This window comes from Pleurodeles waltl, chromosome 4_1 (genome assembly GCF_031143425.1).
Source record: "Pleurodeles waltl isolate 20211129_DDA chromosome 4_1, aPleWal1.hap1.20221129, whole genome shotgun sequence".
Lineage (NCBI taxonomy): Eukaryota > Metazoa > Chordata > Amphibia > Caudata > Salamandridae > Pleurodeles > Pleurodeles waltl.
The window spans coordinates 649,136,524-649,161,212 of NC_090442.1; the positions used below are offsets into that span (position 1 = coordinate 649,136,524).

Below are 24,689 nucleotides of genomic sequence, written 5' to 3' on the forward strand. Positions count from 1 at the left end.
GCAGCCTTGGCTTCTTACTGTGGTAAAACTCTCTGTGACACCCAGAGACGATGAGTAAAAAATCCAAAACAGGCTGTAATGATGAAACAGGTGCTGCATCAATTCGGGAGATGCTGCAGTGATTTTTCAGCCACGAGGCAGGTGCTGCATTGATTCTGCAGGTGATGTGTCGATTATTGCAGGCATTGTGTCGGTTTTCTGGCACAGTGGATTTCCTTCTGCTGATGAAGCCTTTTGATGGCTCTGAGACTACTTAACAAGAGGCAAGTTCAGCTCAAGCCCTTGGAGATCACTTGTGGGGGAAGACAAAGCTCTTCTAGCAGAGTCAGGAAGCAGCAGGCAGCAGGGCAACAAGCAGGAAAGCAGCCCTTACAGAAAAGCAGTCCAGATGAGTCCTTTGGGCAGTACAGAAGTCCTGTAATAAGGACTCTAGTACAGCAACAAGACTGCTGCATTGTAGGTGACTGAGTCACACCAAAAAAACAAAAATACACAGTTCCAGCCAATAGACTAGTACAAATGTAAACAGTAAGTAATAGAGTCTATGAGTCTGCTCTTATTAGAACAAGAGCCCTCACTCACCAAATGGTGACATGCTTCATCATCGGGCTTTTGCTCCTCGTCAGGCCGGCACTGCAATGCCTGATGGGCCCCTCGTGGGGGCTCTTTGCCGGAGATCTTTTGAGTGTAAAGAATACCGGTAGCTGAGTGCTAGTATGTGGGATTGGTATATGGGTATGTGAAAATAAAAATGGCTAGAGGTCTGGAAATATCGTATTTAATCAACCCAGACCCCTGTCATGATTAAAAACAGAGTGTGGGTAAGGATTAGAAGTAATGTCTAGTCCACCCTCAGAAACAAAAAAACTGTCAGTCCCTGAATTAGGGGAATGTGGAGAGTTAGAGTACAGAACTAACTATACTTCTATCATTGGGGTCAACATGTTTCTCGCAAAAAATGTCTGTTAAGATCGGTGCGAATCGTCAGGACCAAAAAACGTACCTAATCCACATGTTATAACCCAATACGGGATTCCTTCGTACCACAAAAACCCTCCTTGTATTAAAGGATGGGCCCCATCAGAATAGCGATAAGCATCAGTGGTCCAGGCTTGTATAGTCAACCCGCTCGTGTGGCCACCGGGTGGATAACCTACCCCTGCTTCACGTCCCAGAAAAACTGAGTCACTCCAACACAAGTTGGCAGCTGTCGGCACAACCCTCCCGGCTCACTAGCAGACTCACCAGACCCAATCGGTAAAGTTGGTTTGTGGCAGCCTTGCATGGACTCTGAAAACCCCTCAGGGAGATCATGATGGAAACACGTTTCACCCTTTTCTGTCCACATACAAGCCTCTTACACACTCATAAGCAAGAAATAGATCCAGGACAGTTTTCAATACATTTATTGAAAAGACTGCAATCTATGACAAAATGCATGAGCTGCAAAAATTACGATGACGAGTGATAACAGAATCAGGATTGTGATAATTAGAGATGTGAATATAAACAGCCCCAACATATTGTCATAACATGAATACACAAGTCCTACCTAAAAGCCTAATCTCTAGCCCCTAAGTGAGAGCATGAAGATGTAAGCCAAATTTGCCTATACAGTGTCCTTGAGAAGCACACCCCACTGCCATTACCTTGGTACAAGGGCAGGACACCAGTCTCCAGATCAGGATACGTGGAGACACAAAGGCTAAGGTCAGCCAAAAACCGTATGCAACATGGATGGAAATTCTGGCCAGAACCCCCTCTAATGCCCTTTGTCCTACAAGATGTTTTTTATAGGGGACATGTTTATGTTCATGCACAAAAGCCTGCCGTGGGCATGTACTTAAGCGATGCAGTGTTTACTTAGGCTTGGGGCCAACAATACAAAATATTATTCTATGTGCCTCGCATTCCATTGATTCTGAGGAGACATTATGCAAAGTATGTCATCTAGAGCACTGCTAATGATGCTTTTTGAAGAATAGCAGCTGGTATTGAATAAAAGTTTTAAAGAAAATAAAATGAATAAAACCAACAGAGCATAATAACTGGGCAAAGAGGGCACAGTCTGCAAGCTTAGGCTAAGCTATCACTGTGAGCAGACGACTAACTAAAATGGACCCACAACACCCTCCCCTGTTGCCTGAAGAAGGGTGCAAAATCCAAGCCATTATGTTTATAACTACTCCAAAAACATACATAAGAAACAAATGTCCAAGTTGACAAGCCAAGCAAGCCAACAGACAGCTGGGTTAAAAGGCAATTTTGTGTTATCTTTTACTTTTGAGAAATACCAAATGGTAAACTCTTAACAATAATTATGTTCCTGCAAAAAATCTCCGATGTCATCAAGGAAGACTGAGACCAAGTAGTTGACAAGTTGATCAAGATGTTGGCACAGGAATCCATAGAGCAGAAGTGTGCGATATCCACCAGCAGAGAATGAACTGTGTAAGTAGCACTTTTCCATTTGCCACATGTCGTTGGTGCCAGCATATCCACAAGCAGTGGCTCATAGAATGCCTCACGAATCAACCGCAGTCTCAAGGGGCATGTCCATGAATGAACCCTCATTGAGAACATTAACAGATCCATGTCCACAGAAGGAGCAGGCTGCACGGCAAGACACGCTTTTGGTGCACATTAAAAAAGGCACCAGATGCAATGGAAGATTGGCTGGACACACGTGAACACTGGTCTGAATGTCAAAGGCCTATCCGGCTCCAGCTGCCCAAGCAAGGAAGCTCTGAAATACTGCATCATGCATTCACCATACAACTGGCCTGGTGGTAGCTCAATCACTCCGCTTTGCTGAGACAAAACAGCCACTGCAAATCAAAAAAAGCAGCAGCTGAATTCCACCAATTAATCCCAAAGTCATACGGGATCTGCCAAAGACACTCGAAAAGAGTGAAAGTATGGCAGCAGGTATTACTCCAAACACAATTTTGAAGATGCTAACAAATCCAGACAGCCTTAAAATAATGTGCAATCCCCACAGTATTCAATGCATTTGGGAAGTTGATATTCATTAGGGATTTTATCTCGCCAATGATCTTGTTATCTGGAGATTGTACGTCTCTCTGGCTGATGTCAGGGCCACATGTTTTTGGAACAATAGGGCCTTTAGTCTGCTGGGCTTGTCAAAGTTTACACTACAAGTAGCAATGTGGGGGCACAAGTCTACCGCTTTTATCTCTTGTGTGGGGGGATAAAACATGGCAGCACAAGTTACAATTTTAGTAACTGAAATCAGATAAGCGATTCCTGGCTTCATTCCGCAGAAGTTTTGATCATTCAGAACCACATAACTTCCATTAGAAAGTATCTGAAATACTGGACGAATCAACGAGATGGGAGTACCCTTTAGCAAGCATGCCAAATTTGTGACCTCTGCATTGCACAGGCCGTGCAAGGAAACCTGCATACAAATCAAAGAATGACTAACAGTAGTCTTACACTTGCTTCCACTAAGAAAGACCTCTGTTTTGTTGTTCATCCATTTGTAATTGAAAGGGAGCTCCTACACCTCGTGTATATGACTGTCACCTAGCCGCTCAAACCTACCTACTGCAAAGTGTTTTAAGCATTTCAAGAAGCAAAAGGTGGTAATGGGCAGATTTATTACTCCATGTATTAGCCAAAATGGCAAGGGGATTTCTGGTACATGGAAAAGCACTTTTCCAATTTCACACTGTTAAGCATGATGTAACTTGCTCCTTTTTTAGCCATTGTCTGTTGTTGTCTGCACAAATTAAAAGCATCAATCGATTGAATTACATTAATATGCTTCCAGGGCACATGGCCACTTTTAAGAACCTGCAGTGTCCAACTTAACTGCATGATAGAATGCAGCTGGCTTTGTCCATGTTGTAAAAAGGTCACGTCATTCTGAATGATGTCAATTGCAGATGACACAATATTATTTAGGGTGTATAGTCTGTTGGACAGAGTGTTCATGCTGTTATCGACAACAGCTAAACCCTTTTCCATGTTTTCCTTATCAATCTGCCTTAAACGTGTAGCAGCTTCCATCTGGGATAGTTTCCAGATCTCGGTATATATGGCATATAGGAAAAACTTTGAGCGTGGTTTCCTAGGTCCTAACAGGTCATCTTGTAGACTAACTTCTTCAGACAGGAGACTAAGGTATTATTTTACAGATTTTAAGGTAGAGGAACACAGCCATTGTTGGCACAATTTACCCACACTGTATGTTTTTATAGTACCTGAGTGTTGAGCGGAGACACATCGAGGATCTGGCCGGCTTGCTCTAAAAGCCGCAGAGAAATTAACAAAACATGCCTGCCTGGCACTCATTGGGACACTGGACATAATAACCATCTGCTGTGACTCAAAAGTGAGGAATTAGAGGAACCATTTTGAACCCAAGCAGTTAGTTGTTCTTTGATGATATTTAAAAATGTTTGCCAATTGTGAAATTTAGCAGGTGAAGGAATACGAGATGCATTAAATTCTTTTATTTTTGCTAACCTCAAAAAGGATGTTTCCTGGATGGTGTCATTTAAAAATATAATTTGTAAAGGAATAAGGCATGTTCTAAACAAAGTTTCCCTACCTTGTATTTGCCAATCATTTGTTCCTATACAGTTTTCAATTCAATAATGTTTTTCCAGTATTCATAGCCTTCCACAGCAGGACAGGAAACAAAATAATCTGAGTAGATTAATTTAGAGTCAGTTAGCAATAATTTCCTCATTTTGGAAGGCGACAGTTTGAAATAATATGGCGCAGCATTGCTGGTGTCATGCCCAGTAAAATATGCAAACTTATCTACATATGGTTTGGGACTCCCCACAAGTGGTGCCAAACAATGTTCCCACTATGTGTAATTGTAGACTAATCTTAGAGCACTGGTTCAGTGCATAAAGGAATGTCCATAATGGTGATGACAAATCATTTCCCTATAATTCGCTCTGTTTAGATGCACTTCTTCACTTTCAAATACAGTGTAGTATTCAAGCTCAGATGGCATAGAATCAACTGTTTTAACATCCCAGGCATCAGAAACTAATTGAAACTTTAAACACATTGAATTTGAATGACCTCAGTAGAACCGTGTATGTCAATGGTACTTTATCCCATACAATCCCATCTGGATTCGGAAGTGCTGAAATGCAAGTACAAGGGCCAAAGGACAAGTCTCTTCATACCTTATGGGAAAACCTCATTAACTGGCTCAACTGCACAGTGTTCAGGAAGATAATCACCATTTATCAGAAGGAAAAAGACAATAACAAAACCAATCCAAAGTAGGAAGGCAAGCAATGTCAACAGTATCCACAGATAGTACGATGGATACATTGAGTAATTGTCCTGAAGCCAAAAATACAGCTTGCATGTCTTTGATACAGTCTCAGTTGCAAAAGCAGGTGAGTCAGAAGAAAAGTCATCTATGTGGATTGAGTAACCAGAGGCAGTCTGTGCAAACACAGGAGCTGGTGCAGAGCTGGTGGATGGAACTATTTGTGGTGGTTCATAGTAGACAATGTCATCTTTCTGGGTCAAACTGTAATAATAGCGCTCCACATCTCGGACAGTGTTTGCCAATGAAGTGGCGACAAGAATCAGCAAAAGCTAATTCTCTGCCCTCCCCATGCACGAGGAGGCAATTGTAGCATTGCTGCTGGCAGAAACGTTGTTTACTGCTTGTAGAGGTACATACTGTCAGGTAGTGAGAGGGGAATGGGTACTACCTGAAGGACCTCTAAGTCTAGTGTGCAGGATCCGCCACATGGTCCAATTTGACGTCATTTGAAACAAATCTGTTCTTCCTGGAACCAGGCAGCGATGGTATGATGACAGTACTGGTACTGTGTATTCCCAGGACTGGAACCACCGCTCTGTAGGATGGGCCAAATTTATTTTTCAAAGCAATCTTTTCACGCACTAGATCCCCTATTTCAAGAATCCAACCTGTAGATGTCGTTGTCAAATCCCTTATTCCCAAGGTGGCGGCACAGTGGGCATACTGAGGTATCCTGAAAAGGACCTTCTATGGGGTGAGACCTCCCAAGGACCTTCTGGGAAGATTATTTAGTACTCTCTGGACCCATATAGGTGATGATGCCAACTATGGCATGAACCTATAACTCTTTCTTTTAAGGACTGCTTTAAATCTCGATTCTTACTCTCCACCACGTTGCTTCCTTCAGGATGATAGGAGGAGTTGAACATCCATTGTCCCCATGGTGTCCCTGAATGCCTTAGAGGCAAAGGCAGGGCCCTGTTCTGAGTCGAATGCTGCAACTGCATATGTACCAATGAAGACCAGCAAGTCTTTAATAACAGTCCGAGCGTCAGCTGACCATTGTGGCCATACCCACAGTAATCTAGAACAGGAATCAGCAGTGACTAAAATGTATTTGTATGCACCATCAGGTTTTAAGGGACCGCAGTGGTCCAGGTTCACACATTGTAGTGGTTTGTTTGAAATTAGGAGGGATGTCTGCGGTGGGCGTTTAATGGTGGACCCTTTAATTTGCTGGCAAATGTCACAACAAAGGACATATTGCTTAGTCTGTTTGTAATGACCTGGCTACCAAAAGCATTTTTGTAATAGTGATATTGTAGCCGCCACACCTGCGTGAACAGAAGCGACACCTTCATGTGCTGCTTTTATGAGATCTGTGCTGTGGTCTTGGTTGGGGATCACACAATTTCACCCTTTGAATGCAATGTTCTGGGCACTGAGATGGTAGGAATATTTAGCAGAGAATGCTTTTGGTTGGTAAAGGCTTGCTGTCAGCCGAAGCTTTCACAGCAGCCAGCGTCTCATTATCCAACCTTGTCTGTCACCAAGTTATTGCATAAACAGAAGCCATAGCTACTGCAGATTTAGCACTTTCATCAGCCAAAGTGTACTCCTACACGTTGATGGCCCAATGTATGTACTACATGAGCTTTTGGTAGTATATCCCGAAGGTCAACTACCCTCCCCACAGGCTTCTGTGTTTGATGGTGTTCTCTTTGGAATCTCTGAAGCTATTCAGGCACAAGTGATTTAGGTAGTCATTATAGGACTGGACACAGTAATACAAGTCGCATACAATCAGGGTTGATGTATCAGGATCAGTGTGTTCCGGTGCCAGGGCAAAAGCCTTAAGCTCTGCCAACTGTGCAGTGCATTCCCTATGGTCTGCATGTAGGTATTCTGAGGGTGGAATGTACCAACCCTCATTACTCCACTTACAACAGCGCAAGCGGCTGAGATTGTTGTTTCGTACCTACAGCTGGTTGTGCTGAACCATCAGTATAAATGACAGTTCAGTATTGGTCTGAGGGTAATGTATTAGTAGGTGTGAGTTACTCCTGTTCATATTGGAAGACTTCCTGGGTCTGAAGTTTTGGGTCAAAGATGTATTCAACATCAAGGGCACTCAGGGAGATTGCCCATTGAATCCAACGTTGGATGTAATGCTTTTGCATTTGGAACACTGGCTTTTGTGACTGCCTTGAGGGCCGGCATCAGGGTAACAACAATAAATTGTTTCCTGTGGGCAAGTGGCTTCTCTTTGGTGACAGCCATCTGAACAGCAGTCAGTATTTTTTCCACTTGGTGCAAAACGTTGTTCTGCGTTGGAATACAAATGTGATTTGTGTGCTATGAGTACTGTGTCACCTTCATTGAATGTGACATAGGTGAAGCCGATGACACCAGCAATTGTTCTGATGACCATGTTTGTTTTGTTGTCAAATGTGTGTAAATGTTTTCCTTCAAGCAGGCCTTGCTGCAGTTCTCTGAGGATGAGTGTGTGTTCTATTGTCCAGTGTTTACTTGAAAAATCTGGACAAATTAAATCATAAAGTGGTTTTATGCATTGTGCGTAATCAGGTTAGTATGTTCTGCCGAAGTTAAAGAAACCCCTCAATGACTGCAGTTTCATAATGGTATTTTGACGTTAAAGTTGAGCGCATTTTTCTAGAAAGTGCGGGCCAGGCTCTTGCTTTCATCTGATAGTTTGTATCCCAGAAATAAGACAATTAAGAAAGCAATTTTAGTTTTCCTGAAATTGAACCTGTAGCCCTGGGCGGCGAATCCTAACATGATCCATTTCACCCTGGCCAGATGTATGTTGAGGTTGCCATTTGTGAGATAAATATCAGCCATGTAAGACAATGACTCAGGATCAATCTCATGCAGTACTGACAGGGGTGGCCCCTCCACAAGAGCAGAGGAGCATTGCCCCACTAAAAAAATGCCCTACAGCTGAAAAATAAAATGGTAATAAACGTTCTTTATTACCATTTTATTTTTTAGCACCCTGTCCTGAACGGAGTGTCAGGACGAGACTGGGAGATTTCTGATCTGCAGCTGAGTGACAGCAGCAGGGAGCTGTGCATTGGGTCAACTGTCTTGCGACGGGCAGTCTGACATGCGCACTTTAAACTTCTCTAACCCAGCTGTCCTAAGACAGCTGGATTAGAGAAAGCGCAGGCCTCCAGAGATCTGGTGAGCACTGAAAGAGGCCACTTTCACCAATCCCGACACTGGTTTCATGTTGGTTACCAGCATGAAACCAGCGTCAGGATTAGGTAGCACTGTTTCCTGGTCCCTGTGCCGGAGCCATGACGAAGAGGATGCCATGAGAGAGGGAGACCTGTTGCATCACACAAGTACTAAATCTAAGTAAATGTTATTATTGAATCCCCCACCCCCGTACCCCTGCCATAAACACAAACCAGCCGCCACTGAGTCCTGATGTTACTCGGGCTGAAAGCAAACTGGGGCTGTTCTTATACCCCTGATGTGATTGGCAAAAGTGACACTGCGAGCCTAATGAGCTAAAATCGCTTAGATCCGACTTTCAGGCACTAAATTTTGGCAGAATAAATGTTAGACATATCCACGGTTGTTTTGTATTTTTACACGCTATGTTGTCAATTAGTGCTGTACTGTCTGCATTTTGTATTGCATATGTGCCCATTTAAGTGTCTGTAATCTAAGACTATTCTATATGAATGATCTGGTTTGGCAACGAGGAATAACGGGTTAATTATTGCAGAGACACAGGGTTCAACTACTCCTTGGTACTTAAGTTGAGTGAGAATCTCTCTCACTGGAGCTTTAGCCTCATGTTTAATATGATATAGAGGTTGAGGCCACGGTGAAGATCTAATTGCTATTACATTGTAGGGGATTCTTTATTCCATCCTACGTGGTTGCAGTGCAGCTAGGGAGCCTGCGCCAGAGCCCAATCGTGGCATAGGCTTCCTTTACCACATCTGGAACCAGGACTGAGAAAGAAGGCAAGATGACATCTTTCCCATGTGGGAGCTTGCCAACAAATTCTGGTGGCCAGTGTTTTTCTGCCAATAGAATATCACAGTTAAAATTTTCCCAGAATATTACTTCAATAGTGTGTTCTATGTCTCCCTCTATTTGGATAATCAATTCACAAACCCTGTTGGGTGGGAAGAAGCGCCTATCTGCTGTCTCTATGATGAGAAAGTCGTTAGTTGCTGTCAAATCCAGGTGAATTAAAAGATTCTGGCAACAAAATGTGACTTTTGCCACATAATCTAGCAGAGTCGCTGCCCACATCCTGTTCTTCAGCAACCTTCTCAACATGGCTGGCATTTCTGATCAAAATTTCAGCCACCTTTTTAATTTTGAAATTGGGGGGATTTGTCCTCTTTTTTAACGTAAGCTTCCAAAGAACGTTGTAAGTCCTTCTTCGGCTTTGTGTAGTCACTTCATGTTTCAGACCGTCTCACTCTCTCACTCCATTTGTCTGGTGTGTCCTGAAAGGAACACAAGGGACAAGTGGCAGTTTGTTTGTATCTATCAGGAGTTTTTAAAGTTTCTCTAGTTCAGAGATTATATCTTCTTTCAGAGGTCTCTGGATGCAGAGATTCTCCTTTCTGACTTCTACCATCTTTATTTTATTTTTGTTAATCCCAACGTTTTTTAGAACCCTATTGTGCTTGTTTAGTACCGTCCTTAGGGGTGGTACTTTGTAGCTGTGGTTTAGTTGGTCTGGCCCCCAAACTATCCTGTCCTACACTCCTGTTCCTGCTCAGGAACCTCTCAGAGCCGTTGGCGTATTGCCAACGCTGCTGCTTCCCCTTTAATGCTACTTAAAATTATTGAGGACCCTATGTCAAAATTGGGCTCAGTTTTATTCCCAAATCCAGGGTTGGGGTGGCCCTGTGTTCGTTTTGAATTTGTTTTAACACCTCCAGTAAATTGACAAGGGTCGGGGTACCATGCATGGTAGTGTACATTGCGGTAAAGATTGAACCCTAAGTGTTACAGTCTTCTATTTAAGGGACCATGCCAAATGGCAAGCACATGGTGAGAATTCGATGTTTGTCTTGGGCTCCCAAATGGTGAAACACTGCTTCTAGCTGATTCGTTTTTTGTGCAATACAGATTGGAATTTTCTCCCGCTCTGTGAGTGCTTTTCCCATTATTAGTCTGTGGATTAATTTCCAGAACGTGCAATTGGTGAGCAGCTTGAGCAGCCCTTGCTTTGGGGGTGTTCAAAGTCCGCATCATGAACTGTAATACTAGCCTACGTATTGCTACTAGCTCCTAGTAAAGTATGTGTACGTCAGCTACTTGCAGAGAATGCACATTGGGATATGGCGTGGATGTGCTAAGTGTTGGCCACGTTGGTCCATCATTGCTTAAAGAACCTAATCTCACGGGTTGTATTACATGTAGAAGGGTGCCATTGAACAGGTTTTGATGTCCTTGATAAGAGAGAGTTATCTCTAAGTGTTGGTAAGCTAGATACTGTTGTGGTACGCTTGCTATTCTGTATGCATGAAATGTATGTGTATTTGCATCTGTTTCAGGAAAGTTGACCCAGGAATAGAATATTTCTGTGCTATATGTGTTGTGGGCTTCCATGACTAATGTGACATCCCCGCCGTCTTCTGTTAAGCTATGGGCTAAAAGAAACTGTAAGTGGTTGTCTGCAGTTATCCCTGATGTTTACAATATTTGCCATATTTGAGAATCGGTGTTAGGGTTGGGAACACCAACGGGGTAAAAGGTCCTTTTATGGTTTAAGCTCAGATGCCCAACAGTTTTCAATACCTTTATTGAAAAGGCTACAATCTATGATAAAATGCATGAGCTGCAATTATTAGGAATATGAGTAATAACAAAATCAGGATTTGTGAAAATTAGAGATGTGGAAATAAACAACCCCAACTTTTTGTCATAACATGAAATAACATGAATGCACAATTCCTACCTAAAAGCCTAATCTCTAGTCCCTAAGCAATGGTAATATAAGCCAAATCTGTATGTACAGTGTCCATGAGAAGCACACCCCACTGCCGTTACCTTGGTACAAGGTCAGGCCGCCAGTCTCCAGATCAGGATCTGTGGCGACACAAAGGCTGAGGTCAGCCGGAGACCAGCATGCAGCATAGATGGAAATTCTGGCTGGAACTCCCTCTAATACCCTTTGTCCTATAAAATGTTTTTATAGGGGGCATGTTTATGTTCATTCACAGAATCCTGACACAGATATGTACCTAAGCACTGAACTGTTTACGCAGGCTTGGGGCCAAGAATACAAAATATTATTCTGTGTGCCTAATATTCCGTTCTTGTGATTCTTAGGAAAAGAACGTGATGCAAAGTTTGTCATCCATAGCACTGATAAGGACGCTTTCACAGAATAGCAGCTGATATTGGAATTAAAACAATACCACTAAAAGTTTTGAGAAAATAAAATGAATACAAACAACAGACCATAGCAATTGGGTAAAAGGGCACAGGCCACAAGCTATCACTGTGCCCAAGCGACTAACTAAAACGGACCCACAACAGTCTTTCTGACAGAGTCCAGTTGTAGGTTCATAAATGTCTGATTTGAAGGAGGGTCTCAAACCCAGTATATATACCCAATGTGCCTTTGAAGTGGAGGAGACTTCAAAGAGTAGTTTCCCCTTTCAGCCTAGTCCTGTCTGCCAGGAGATCTGTGGGGGTTATCAGTCCTTTGTGTAAGGTCAGGCCATTAGCCTTTGAAGTGTAAGGGAGAGCCCCCTCCACCTTCCTGCCCAGGAAGACCCATCAGTATGCAGATGAATGCAGATGTGGCTGTGTCCTGTGTTTGTGGCCGTTTGGGTGGAATACACAAGGGACGTGGATTGGAGACAGGCTGTAAGGCCCAGAGAGCAGTAAGTGCAGGGAAATGCACACTTTCTAAAAGTGGCATTTCTAAAATAGTAACGTTAAATCCAACCTTGCCAGTAAGCAGGATTTCTCACTACCATTCGAACCATACCAAACATGAAAATGCCACTCCTTTCAGGTGAGAAATTACCACTTGAAAGTATATACTGGAATTTCCAATTCTGGCCTATGAGAGGAGCAGGCTTCACAATAGTGAAAAAAACATTGGGTATTTTTCACTACAAGGACATGTAAAACTTACAGGTACATGTCCTGCCTTTTACTTACATAGCACCCTGCCACGTGTACTACCTAGGGCTTACCTTAGGGGTGACTTAAATGTAATAAAAGGGGAGTTTAAGGCTTGACAGTTTGTTTTAAATGCCAAGTCGAAGTGGCAGTGAAACAGCACACAAGGCCTTGCAGTGGCAGGTCTGAGACTTGGTTAAGGGGCTACTTATGTGGGTGGCGCAATTGGTGCTGCAGGCCCACTAGTAGCATTTAATTTACGGGCCATGGGCACATATAGTGCACTTTAATAGGGACCTATAGGTAAATTAAATATGGCAAATGGGTATGCACCAATGTTACCATATTTAGAGGAGAGAGCACAAGCACATTAGCACAGATCAGCAGTGGTAAAGTGGTCAGAGACCTAAAACCTGAAAAAATTAGACCTGAAAAATAGAGGGAGGCTGGCAAAAAGTTGGGGGAAGACCACCCTAAGGTGTCAGGTCTAACATTCCTCAACATGAGGAAGACGTTTTGATGATTGCTGGCCAAAGACTTATTGGGTGAAGAGATGCTAGCACGTGTTAAGGTAATTATTTGTTTTCAATATTATGGTGAATCTGGTTTAAAAAAAATAAAATAAACTAGTGACAGGTTTTTGGTGTTACTCAAATAAAAGTGTAAGGAGCATTTTGGGGGCCTGAGTACAATATTGTTTTATCAAGACTTTTGGGCATTTCCTTCAAATTACATGATCAAGAGACAAATAAGTGGTACTCTCTCTCATATTTGTAGCTCTTGGTTCACTCCTGAAGGCACAGTGTACTCTATTCAAAGAATGTAAATGAGCGACCTTATGTTTGGTGGTACCCCGTCTGCTGTAGCTCAAATCAGTCTTCAGAGGTAAAATTTGGGTGCTTTGACACGTTTGGCACCTTACCAACACATCAACTTTACACAACAATGGCTCAGCGACCAGTGAGTGCCAAATCAGTCAAGGCTCAGAACAGTGGCATGCAAATTTGAACCATACCTTTATGTACAGTGTAGCGTGTCTTCTTTCTTGGTCTCTAGTTTCAATGTACTTATTTTGTGATTTCAGGTTTAGAATATCTAGTTGCTGGATACGAGGACTTCAAGAACGGAAGATTGATCGTCAACATGAAAAGTTTTGTTCATCTTTGGAAGCCAACTCTTGGGAGAAAAGTGCTGGAGATATTAAAAAGCACTTGCATCTGATGAGGGAAACGTTGACTCTCTGGCTTGCATTAAATGCAGAACTGCACACAGAGAAGTTAAACTCGAATGTACAAATTTAGTGTCAACTCGAAAAGTGGAGAATTTTTGACTCATTGGATTTGCCTAATAGACCCACTGCAGCCAGGGTTCTTGTGACCTACTGGTGTTTGCTGGCGTATTCTTCATGGCCTGCTGTAGAACTGAGGTGTGCAAAAAGAAGAGGGCGCTGACTGCTGCAGGACTGCAATCAATGCAAATACAGTTTGTGGCACATACACGGCGAGGCAATCTATCACCGTAAAAACCCTGCCCGAGTACCTTCCACCACTGGAATGAGGTAGCGGAAGAAGGCTGATTCTCACTAAAGTCGGGGTTTAAGGAGTGCACTCTGGAATGGCAAGGCAGGCATCAGCTAGTCTGCTGAAAGAAGGATTTCCTTCCTCCACCAGTTTATTGGCTGTGCTTTGTTTGTAAGGCTCTCATAGTTGGCCTAGCTCCCATGTAAATATGTTATTGTATAAAGCACTTTATTACAAATCAGCTCATATTCTGGTAGCTCAAATTTAGCAAAACTAACACGTTCAGTGCATTCCTTGGTTAAATAGAGCAGGTAAAAGGCCTTTGTACCTGTAGCTTTTTTTTATTTTTATTTATACTTTGTTGTTAAAACATCGGTACTATCTCAAGTGTTAAATAATCTCCTCTAGTCAAATGTATCTATAGTATATCACCTAATTCCAGTTTGCTGGGTATTTCTTGGAATTAATGTGGCAATGTGGCTTTGTTTCAAGCTGCCTTGAATTCAGCTGCCAAGGGCACAAAGAGAAATATGCTACTTCTTTTTTTCAGTGTTCATTGAAAACAGAAAAGACACTTCCTGTCTTGCTTTGAATGTCTCGTACATATGAAATAGGAGCATGCACCTTCGCAGAGCCCAATGCCAATGGCCTCTCACGTCTACATGAATCCGGCTGTCCGTGCATGAGTTTGTGTAAATACTTTGCAGTAGGGTATATGTATAACATTTGTTTTAAGCATTTCCGTTTTCTCTTTGCCTGGCTATGTTTGTAGGTAGTAGTGCTGCTTTAACGTCTTCCTTGCTGTGTCTAGGTAATCATAAAAAGGTAAATTTGACAGTGTTATCATGAAATGTGCTTCTATGAATGTCATGCCTTTTTTCAGGGGGCTCGGGCTTGACTAGTTTTCGGTGAAATGTTGGGTAAGTGTGGCGGCTTAAAAGAAAACATCTTTAGCACAAAAGTTGCTTACTTTTATTGCTCAGTAAGTCTACCCCGGGACAGCATTCATTCCATTTTATTTGTAAAGAGTGGCTTGCCTATTTTAACCCCTGCCAATACCACCAACATGCTCCACCTTTGCAGTATGGGGCCTTAGTTGGTGCAGATTACAAACATGTCACGGAATGCTGTTAAAGGATTTAAGAAAGTAGCGCCACATCCTGAAGTCTTCCCTGACCCCCGCTAACAAGTGAACATGGTGGTGTGGTAAGTATTTCCCCTGCAAGGCAAGCCCTTCTACAGAAAACTCTTCCTGCCCGGACCACTCTACAAGCAAAGTTAAGGTGGCCGAGCAATATCTGTAACTCCTTCACTGTTACCTTCTTCTTCTTCAACATGTTCTCAAGTAGTAAAGCTTATTGCCAATTTTTTGTCCTCTGGTATCCGCACTGACATTGCTGCTGAATCAATTTCAATACCTAGAAATGACAATTGGTGAGCGGGGACCACCATTGTTTCTGGCACCAGAGGCACCCCCACAACTGCCATTATCACTTGAAAGTTCTCTAACATATCATGGTATTCCTGCGATCCCGGTCTGCCCGCTATAAAGAAGTCAGCCAGGTAATGTGTGATGCAAGTGTGACCAGTATTTTAAGTGAACAACCATTGCAAAAATTAAACACTCAAATAACAAACAAGAAATAGAACAGCCCATTGGAAGAGCTTTGTCCACATACCAGCATCCGAGGAGCTGGAAGTCAGTAGGGTGTACGGGCAATAGGTGGAAGGCTGACTTCACATCACTCTCCTCCATAAATCTCCCCTGTCCGACCTGCTCGACCATTTGCATGGCAATGTCCACAGATGAATAAGACACCAACACCATGTCAAGTGGAATGAAGCCATTCACTGAAGAGCCCTCTGGCCAGAACAAATGCTGTATTAGCCGGAATTGCCCTTTCTCTTTTTTAGGAATGACCCTAATCAGTGAAACAATCAGGTCGTCCAACGACCAGTCTGAGAAAGGACCTGTCATTCTTCGTTGTCGAACTTCTTTGACCAATTTGTCACACACCACGAGCCTATGCTGAATTGTGGATTTTAGATTTGTCACCAACCTACGTGTCCTGGGACCCTGGTATCCCAATTTAAAACCCCATAAAAAAATCGTTTTGCAGCAATCTAGCATCATTCTTCCTGTCGTAAAAGTCCATCCAGAACAGAAAAGCCTGTCAATGTTAATTGGCGAAGGAGCCCTTACCCCCAGTATTGTGGCTGCTCCGCCCTCCCCTTAAGCCACTCCACTGACCTGATTGCGAGCTGTACCCGCTCTTCTGTGTCTGCCATTGTCCAGATGATGCTCCAATGGATTTGCCTGCCCTAAAGCAATTTACCAACGTGTGCCTCCCCCCACACTTGGAGCAATCCTGCCAGAACTTGCAATATTCCCTGGTACATGCTCCTTTATTAAAGTCCCAGCATGCCCCGATGTGCTGAATCACAAACAGGATTATGCTGAAACACATAAGGCAAAACATGAGAAGCCCCCTCTCCACCCCTGCACCTGCACACCACCACTGTTCTTCCGTATCGTGGATGTCCTTCTCTCTGATTTCCCCTTCTTCCATGCTCTCCTCATCGTAGTCCAAAACAGTTTTGCCTCCTACTATGTATTTGCCTGCCCGTGGAGAACTTGCATGTGCCCTAACCCAGGATGCCTAGTCCTGTCTCTGGTAATGTCAGGGGGCACCCCAAGCCCCAACTCATGCTGGTGACCCGCTGCTACATCCCTCGCCGCCGTCAAACTGCCCGCCCGGGGACGCACCCTCTTTTCCCCTTGGGGCTGTGGAACTGAACGAACTTCCACTGAGTCTGCCATGTCTCACGACACCTTACTCTGCATAGATGAGAAATTGTCCAATGTGCTGGTCAAGCCCACCAGCTGTCTCCACCAACTGTCCCCTGCTTCTATCCCTCTCACAGACCTGCCTACCCAATTCCTTTGTAACTTCACCACCCAACTGTGCTCTCACCTCTTCACCTGTTTGTCTATTCTGGACCCTGACCCCATTTACTCCTTTACCATAAACCTTAAATGGGCTTTTGGGTTCCAAAAACTGCAATTCTCCCTCCTCTTCACTCATCCCTTCCTCCTCACTCCACTCCAGCTGCGCTAGATTATTACAGGCTGTAGCACTGCCAGAATCTATTGTGCCAGCCAACCCTGATGCCTGATTACTCCTATTACCAAACTCTTCCCACCAGGCCTCAACCTGCCTCTCTATATCTCCAGTGTCCTCCCTCTGGTCCATCCATGAACATATAAATGAACCTGATGATTCAGACCCTGCACTCATCCTGTCACTCCTTTTATCATCCCTTCCACTCACCATGCTACCTACATCCATGTCTCCTTGTTCACTGCCAGACACAACTTCCTCTTCCCTGTCTAAGGCCATCCCACTGCTCCCTAGTTCTATCTCTTGTCTCCCTTCCGTTATCTCCGAGTGCAGCACAGTGTCTTTGCTGCCTACGGGGCTAATGTTGCAGGCTCCATCCCGGCCCTGCCCCTTTCTGCTCGCGACACGCACGGTCACACAAGTGCCACCAATTCAATTGACACTCTCTCCATGAGCTGACTGCCTCCCTCAGTACTCAGCCCAGGCAGGGCCGCAGATGCCCCACAATGAAGTTTGGTGGGCCCCACGTCATCATCTTCATAATACGGGCCCCCATTCCCTAAGGCACAGACACGGATCTCTGTGAGGCCCCCCAACTTACCAGGGCGGCTCTCCGACGCTCTCCTCGGTCAGTCCGGCAAGCCCACACTGCTGCCATCACGCTTCCGGCCGCTCTACGGGGAGGCTGTCCACACTCCTGTGCAGCGATGCAGGCCGCTAAGTCACTGTGGCCTGCTTCCTCTAACAGCTGCAAAGCCTTACAAATCTTCTCCTCATACATGGTAAGACGTAATGTTGACCCAAAGTATTAACTTATTATAACCAACTATTAAAACCTACTATGACAATAGCGCTACTCCTACAGTTAACAAATACCACAGAATCAGTTTTGTCTGCTGACCTACGACCAGCCGCGGGGTCACCGATTCTAAAATGATGGCCCGCCTTAAAATGGCATGCTATATGTTTTGCTTACAAATAGCCCAAACATGGCTTAAAGGAAGCCCACAGCAGCCCAAGGACTGCACCACTCCCCAAATTCCCCCGGGGAGGAGACTTCCTTACAGTCCGCTCCCCACAAAGTTCCCAATGATGCACAGGCTCACCACACATTAACTCTACACTGCTGCCCCTACACCACAGACCCTTGCCTAAACCAATCAGATCCCCAAGAAAGTTATTTAGGTTTGAAGACTTTTCCACCCGCTCTACAGCTTCAACATGGCCCTCATGCTTAGGACTTTGAGATACATGGTCCCTCTTGTCAATCTGGTCTGTGGCAATCACTATTGGCTACCCTCGAATGAGTTGGAGATTTCATCCTAGCCAAAGGCAATATGGCTTAACTACCACATATTTACTCCTAGCAATCGGAATAATGTTTATATGATCTGTAGTGCTTTACAAAACCCTAAAAAATCCTTAATTAATCAAAGACAAGCAGTGGGGATTTGTTTTTTTTGGTGGGGAAGAGGCAAGGGAAAAAAACAAGGCAGAGAGGAAGGGTAACCACTAAAACGTGGATAAAGCAGGAAAAAAACAGATGAGGAGAAAGAAATGTAATGAATGAAAAGAGAAAGTTGCGGAACAAGGATGGGAATAGAGATGAAAGGGGATAGTGACGTATCATAGAGAACACATAGAAAAGCATGGATCAAATATTAGATAAAAAAAAGAATGAAAATAAAAAACAAAAATGAATTTGGAAAGATGAGGGCACAGAAAATGACACAAGACACAGTAAAATAGTGATAGAAACAATGAGCAAAGTAAAGTAGATTGAGTGGATCCCCAAAACCAGCTTAGTCACAGACACAAAGAAGAGATTAAAAAAATTAACCACAAACTGAAGAGAGAAGTGATCCATGAACAGATTAAAAAGAAATGTGTGATGCTCTTTAATAGGGGGAACTAAGACTTCCAGATAAAAGAGAAAGAAACAGAGTAATTTAAAGAGAGACCAAAGTACCAAAAGAGCTTAAAACATAAAAGAAATGCGAGAGAAAGATCGCAAGATAATTACAACTTGCCTATACCAAAGTAAGAGCAGAGAAATTGTAAAATGCTACTAGGTTGTTTTCTCTACCACCCCACTACAAATATAGATCCTTCACGATTATGTTAAGTAGTTCATTGAACATCTGACATTAAATATGTGAAATGCAAAACATTGTAAGTGGGCATGTGAATGGAAAATCATGACAATTTTTATGAAGAATGGCGCTGTAATCATGAGATGCTGTTCGTTTTAGCTTTCTAATGGCACATTTACACAAATAAGTCTGCAAAGCTCTGCCTATTTTAGAGTCACTATAGATGTCTGTAAATCCACTTGCACACTTCAATCTTTTCCACAGAAAATGTTATCTAATTGTAATAACTCTTGAACAGTCCCTTTTTTCCATTCCAGATTTTAAAAATATGTTAAAAATGCATTTAGTACAGGTTTAACCTACCCCTCTTTGTGAGGAAAAGACCAAGGGCCACATGTACAAAGCTTTTTTCCCATCGCAAACGTCCTGATTCACAGAATCGGGCCGTTTGAGAGAAGAAAAAAGCATTTGGCGATGCACAAAACCATTTTTGCGATTCGATAATCTCTTTACCAAATCGCAAATAGGGTTTGTGACTCGCAATTAGGGCATTCCCTTCCTAATTGTGAGTTGCAGTGCGATGTAAGATTGTTCTGTAAGATTGTTCTGTGACCATAAATGCGGTCACAAAACAATCGCAGTTAGAACCAATTTCAAATTGGTGCTAACTCATTAGCAGACCGAAAGGGGTCCTCGTGGTACCCTTTCCCCTTTGTGAATGGTGGCGAAAATATTTTTTCGGAGCATGAAAAGAAAGCTTTTCATTTTTGTTTTTGAAATCCATCCCATTTTCCTTTGAGAAAAACGGGCTGCATTTCAAAAAAGAAAAACTGCTTTATTTAAAAGCAGTCACAGACATGGTGGTCTGCTGTCCCCAGCAGGCCGCCATCCCTGTGAGTGCAGCCATTCCCAATGGGGTCGCAAGTTGTGACCTACCTCATGAATATTAATGAGGTAGCTCATTTGCGACCCCCACTGGGAATCGCAAACAGTGTGAGGTACACTGTTGTACATGTGGTTTTGCGACTCGCCATTTGCGACTCACAAATGAGTCGCAAATGGCAAGTCGCAAAAATCTGGGTGATACATTCGGCCCCAAATTCTAAAACCTAAAATTTGCAGTTGATATACATTTATCTCTTGGCACCTTTATAATTCATGTATTTCAGGCAGGAGTTGAAACAAGTAGTTCTTTCAAACCTGAAATATGAGGAATTTAAAGAGTTATAAAATACATGTATTATTGTGAATATTTGCTTCCATTCCAAGGAGAGTTATGGTAAAAGAGTTAATCCAATGAAATTCAGGGCAAACAGGGAAACTCCTTTGCTTTCAGGGAACTTTGGGCTTATTTGAACCTTGCAGAGGAGAATATGTTTAACGTTTTATTTAAGGAAAACGTGGACTCCAAACCTGGAAGATTGCAAGCCAACTGAGGAGGCATCGGGAAAATGAACCTAGGTGTGAAGAATGGGCTTTGAAATGGGATTGGAAGGATGGGGTGCCGCTTTATTTTCTCTGTGGACTCTTTCATAGCCAAGTTCAGCTTTTAATTATTCTCTCCTGTGACAAATTGATTAGTTCTTATAGGGCATCACCTTCTAATGTGTCACTCTGTGAAGTAGCACCTTCTGTGGAATCAATCATTGATGAATCACCCCCTTAGGCATTATCCTATGTACTACCACAGTTTGAAAATATCCCTGCTAAGGTGTGACACTGTGAAATACCACCCTCTCAGGAGTCACCCTTTAAATATCCTCCCATGAAGTACCAACCTCTGAGAGATCATCCTGTCGCCCTCAGGCATTCCACGTCACTCCAAAACTGCACATCTGGAAAACAGCATGTCAGGAAACAATTTATAGGGCTGATTGAATGTTAAACTATAGCCGGAAAGTACCCAATAGCAATAGGGTAACCAGAATGTATCATACTGATGGGAATCAAGAATACAGTTCCAACCCCAACTACACTGTAAAAAACGACAGTACACCCATCACTAATACCTTATTCTTAACATCCATTGTCCTGAGTGGAGGCTAACCCCAGGGAACTCAGCAAGCTTTACATTGCACTCTGTGGAAACAAGTAAAATGTAAAAGGCTTCTAGAATGCACAGGAATGCACAAGCCTCATAAAATTAGATTTACTGTAGAAAGGGCCCTGGTACACCAGCATTGTGTGTTTTGAGAGGTGAATCCATTTGAATTGGACAGGGCCCACTCAAGTAGATTTCCACTCTTGCAGAAGTCTACTTTGTAATACTTAGGGAACATGAAAAGTGCAGTGCTCGTTCAAGCATCCCAAAACTGCAGAACTTCTTCACTGCAAACAGGATCTTTGGAAGTGACTTCTCAGGTGTGTGGCATCCTTGGTCTCTAAGGCCCATATTTATACTTTTTTAACTCTGCATTTGCATCATTTTTTTGAGGTAAGAGCCGGGCAAACTTACAAAATACAATTGTATTTTGTAAGTTTGTGCCGATTTTGCGTCAAAAGATGACGCAAATGCGGCACAAAAAAAGTATAAATATGGGCCTAAGAGTGAAAGGTTGTAATCAGGTTCTGCATTTGTGCTTGAAATCCCTACGTTTGGACACCAATCAGAAAGTGCAGGAGAAAATATGACATCTCCAACTCACTTCTAGAGTAGGAGACCAGAAACCTATTGTGGGTTCACGTGGTTTTTGGGGGTCCTAGTTGTAAATCTACATAGAAATTGTGTTATACAACAAAGCTGTAAAAAGATCAAATCTGGTATGCAATGTTGCTTCTGACCTCTGTGGCTGATTACTAGGGCTATACTACAAAGCTACACAAACCAATTTGATCGATAGGTGTCCTTAGCAGGCACAGGCCACAGCTTGTACTGAACTGCATGTCGCAATCGAGGCTCCGCAAGGGAACACACTTAACACTGCTTCTTTATTAGGGTCCAGACAGTTGATACATGTTAGAAAGATTATGGCAAGCTGCTGCAGGGCTTTAGTGCAAATTAGCTGTGTTATGAGCTTGTTGCTTCTAGCAATACAGGCTCAAGCTCTCTCAACGACTGCCCCGACGTCTCCGTGAAGTGTGTTCAGCGGGAGATCCTTTGAGATGTGGTGTGCCCAATGATGCATTTACTTGCCCTTCCTCACTCACCTTCAGAAAAGCATCCTGATTCTTACAGGTCAATATGGATGCTAGAAAGAAAGAATGAGTGAATGAATGAATGAATGAGAGACTTTATAAAGCATTTGACTACTCGAACGGAGGTGCTAGCACTAACCTAGGTCATAATTGCTCCATCACCTTTAAGCCAGAGCATAGAGATAGGTGTATAGGGCCTTCCTAAAGGGGATATCTTGGGATATGCTTTTCAAGATAAATGGCAGTGCAGTCCATTCTTTGCAGGCCAGCCCAGAGAAAGAACGACCACCGCACCTGGCTCGCTGCAAGTGTGGCACTCTATCTTGAAGCACCAACAAGGACCTAAAAGGGTGGGAAGTATATTCATGTATCCTGTTTATCAAACATTGAGGGCCACGTTTCTATAAGGCGCAATGCAAAAAAACAAGGCCCATATTTATACTTTTTTAGCGCCGCATTTGCGCCGCTTTTTGACGCAAAATCGGTCCAAACTTACAAAATGCAATTGTATTTTGTGAGTTTGAGTCGATTTTGCGTCAAAAAACGAAGCAAAAGCGGCGCTAAAAAAGTATAAATATGGGCAGCCTTAAAGGTGATCGTTTTCTTGATAGGAAGCCAGTGTGATCTGTAGAGATGTCTAATAACCATATCCCGATAATGAATGCGTAGAATCAGGTGCGCTGCCACATTTTGTAGTTTGCAATCTTTTGACCCGTTTATTGGGGGTCCCCAAATAAAGTATTTTTCCGTAACCTAGCTTGGCAGTTACTAATGCATGCATTAATGTCCTACGGGCAGATAAAGAAAGGAGGTCTAAGATGTTTCCAATTCGGCGCAGTACACCAAAGAAAGCAATAATCTTGCATGTCTCCCCCTTTCTCCTTTATGGGCAAACCCTCTATTGAAAGGGTGTTCGGAGGAAAGAAAGGAGAGCAGCGGCCATGTCCACCTAGAATGTGCCAAATTGGATTCTTGGGGACATAAGTGGTTCTCTGTTGACACCACGAGCTTCCCCTGTAGGACACATAAAGGAATAAGCTTCAGATTATGGTAAAACCATACCATTGTAGTCATTTGTATTTTTCTCACTTGAAGCAAATCTGTCGCATTCCTGATCCCGATTCCAGACAAAGCAAAGAACCTGTACCACTTTCCTCTTGAACACAAGGGACATTTATAGAAGTTATAGTAATTTAGGCAACGGAAATATAGAATAAACCCCTCACCCATCCTCCTCCTCCCCTACATGTCATAAGTAGACAGCTAGTGGATAGTTATTTGCACTTTGTGAAATGTACAGTTCAAGACCGGGACCAGGCTAATCAGACGTTTGGAGCTCTGCTTAGGCCCAAGTACATACAACCTTGCGCCTTCCTATAGAACCTTAGCTTCGGTCACTTAACCTGCTATACATTTGCAAGGAGGTCAGTATTTACCCCAACACTATTAGAAACTGTGCACATAGCCAAACACTTCTGTATTAATTTATGTACTTAGAATGTATTCTGCACATCTTTCTGCGCAAAACAAATGCAAAAAAGAAAACAGTACCACGTATTTTCCTCATGTCACAGGCACGCCAATCAGCTGTGTTTTTGTTTCCGTTTGAAGTCCTGTGGACTCACAAGAATTATGTTTTTCTGTTTGTGAGGTGTTTTTGTACCTTCTGTATATAATAAAGTGATGTAATTGAAGAGGCTGTCGTCTCCGTTTGTGTGGTTTCCTGTTCTTCCTTTAATAAGCTCAGTTGTATGTTGATCCGTGTTTGGTATGTGTGGCTATCATTTTGTTGTGTGACAGTAGTGGACAATTATGAAAAAGGGAAATAAGGAAAATTAGAAGGTGTGTGAAAATGATGGTCATTTCCCCAATCAACTCCCTCGCACCTGATAGAGGGAAACGTAGTAATAATTTACCTGTGTTCGGACGCTCTTTAGGCCGATGAATCTTTTGACTAAGTGGGAACTCTCCATACTCTTATATCGATCAGTCGCATCAAATCAATAATCAATAACGAACATAAGCGATACCTTGATCAACATAACACTTAACAATTAATCCAGAATACATTTCGGCGAACCCTGACCTTTCAGTCAGGAATAACCACACCAGTTTATTGCAAAGTTAGTGAATTTATTTCCCTATATTAACAAAGCTAGCACAATATATATGTGTCTCAACACCAAATGATAAACATAAATGAACATTAATAGCTGTCCATAACGGCGAAACAAGTGTAATCTATGTAGCATTTGAATCACAAGGCATTCGATAATGGCAATGCAAATCACTAATACGATAATCTGTAATGAGCTAATTGCGTACATTTAGTCAGCATAACAAGATCTCAAATTGCATCGTGCGACATATGGAATCCTCGTCTAACCTCAAATTAGCATCGGCATGTGGGACT

The 24,689-nt window shown here is 42.9% G+C and overlaps 1 protein-coding gene across 1 annotated transcript in view; it reads left to right on the forward strand.

The window, feature by feature from the left end:
- The window catches only part of NTN4 (netrin 4), a 450,303-nt gene extending 435,542 nt beyond the window's left edge, over positions 1-14,761 (forward strand). Inside the window, exon 10 of the mRNA XM_069229091.1 lies at positions 13,491-14,761. Within this exon, the coding sequence (XP_069085192.1) occupies positions 13,491-13,627 (137 nt within the window). The 3' untranslated portion in view covers positions 13,628-14,761. The remainder of the gene's footprint in view (positions 1-13,490) is intronic.
- The last annotated feature ends 9,928 nt before the right edge of the window (positions 14,762-24,689 follow it).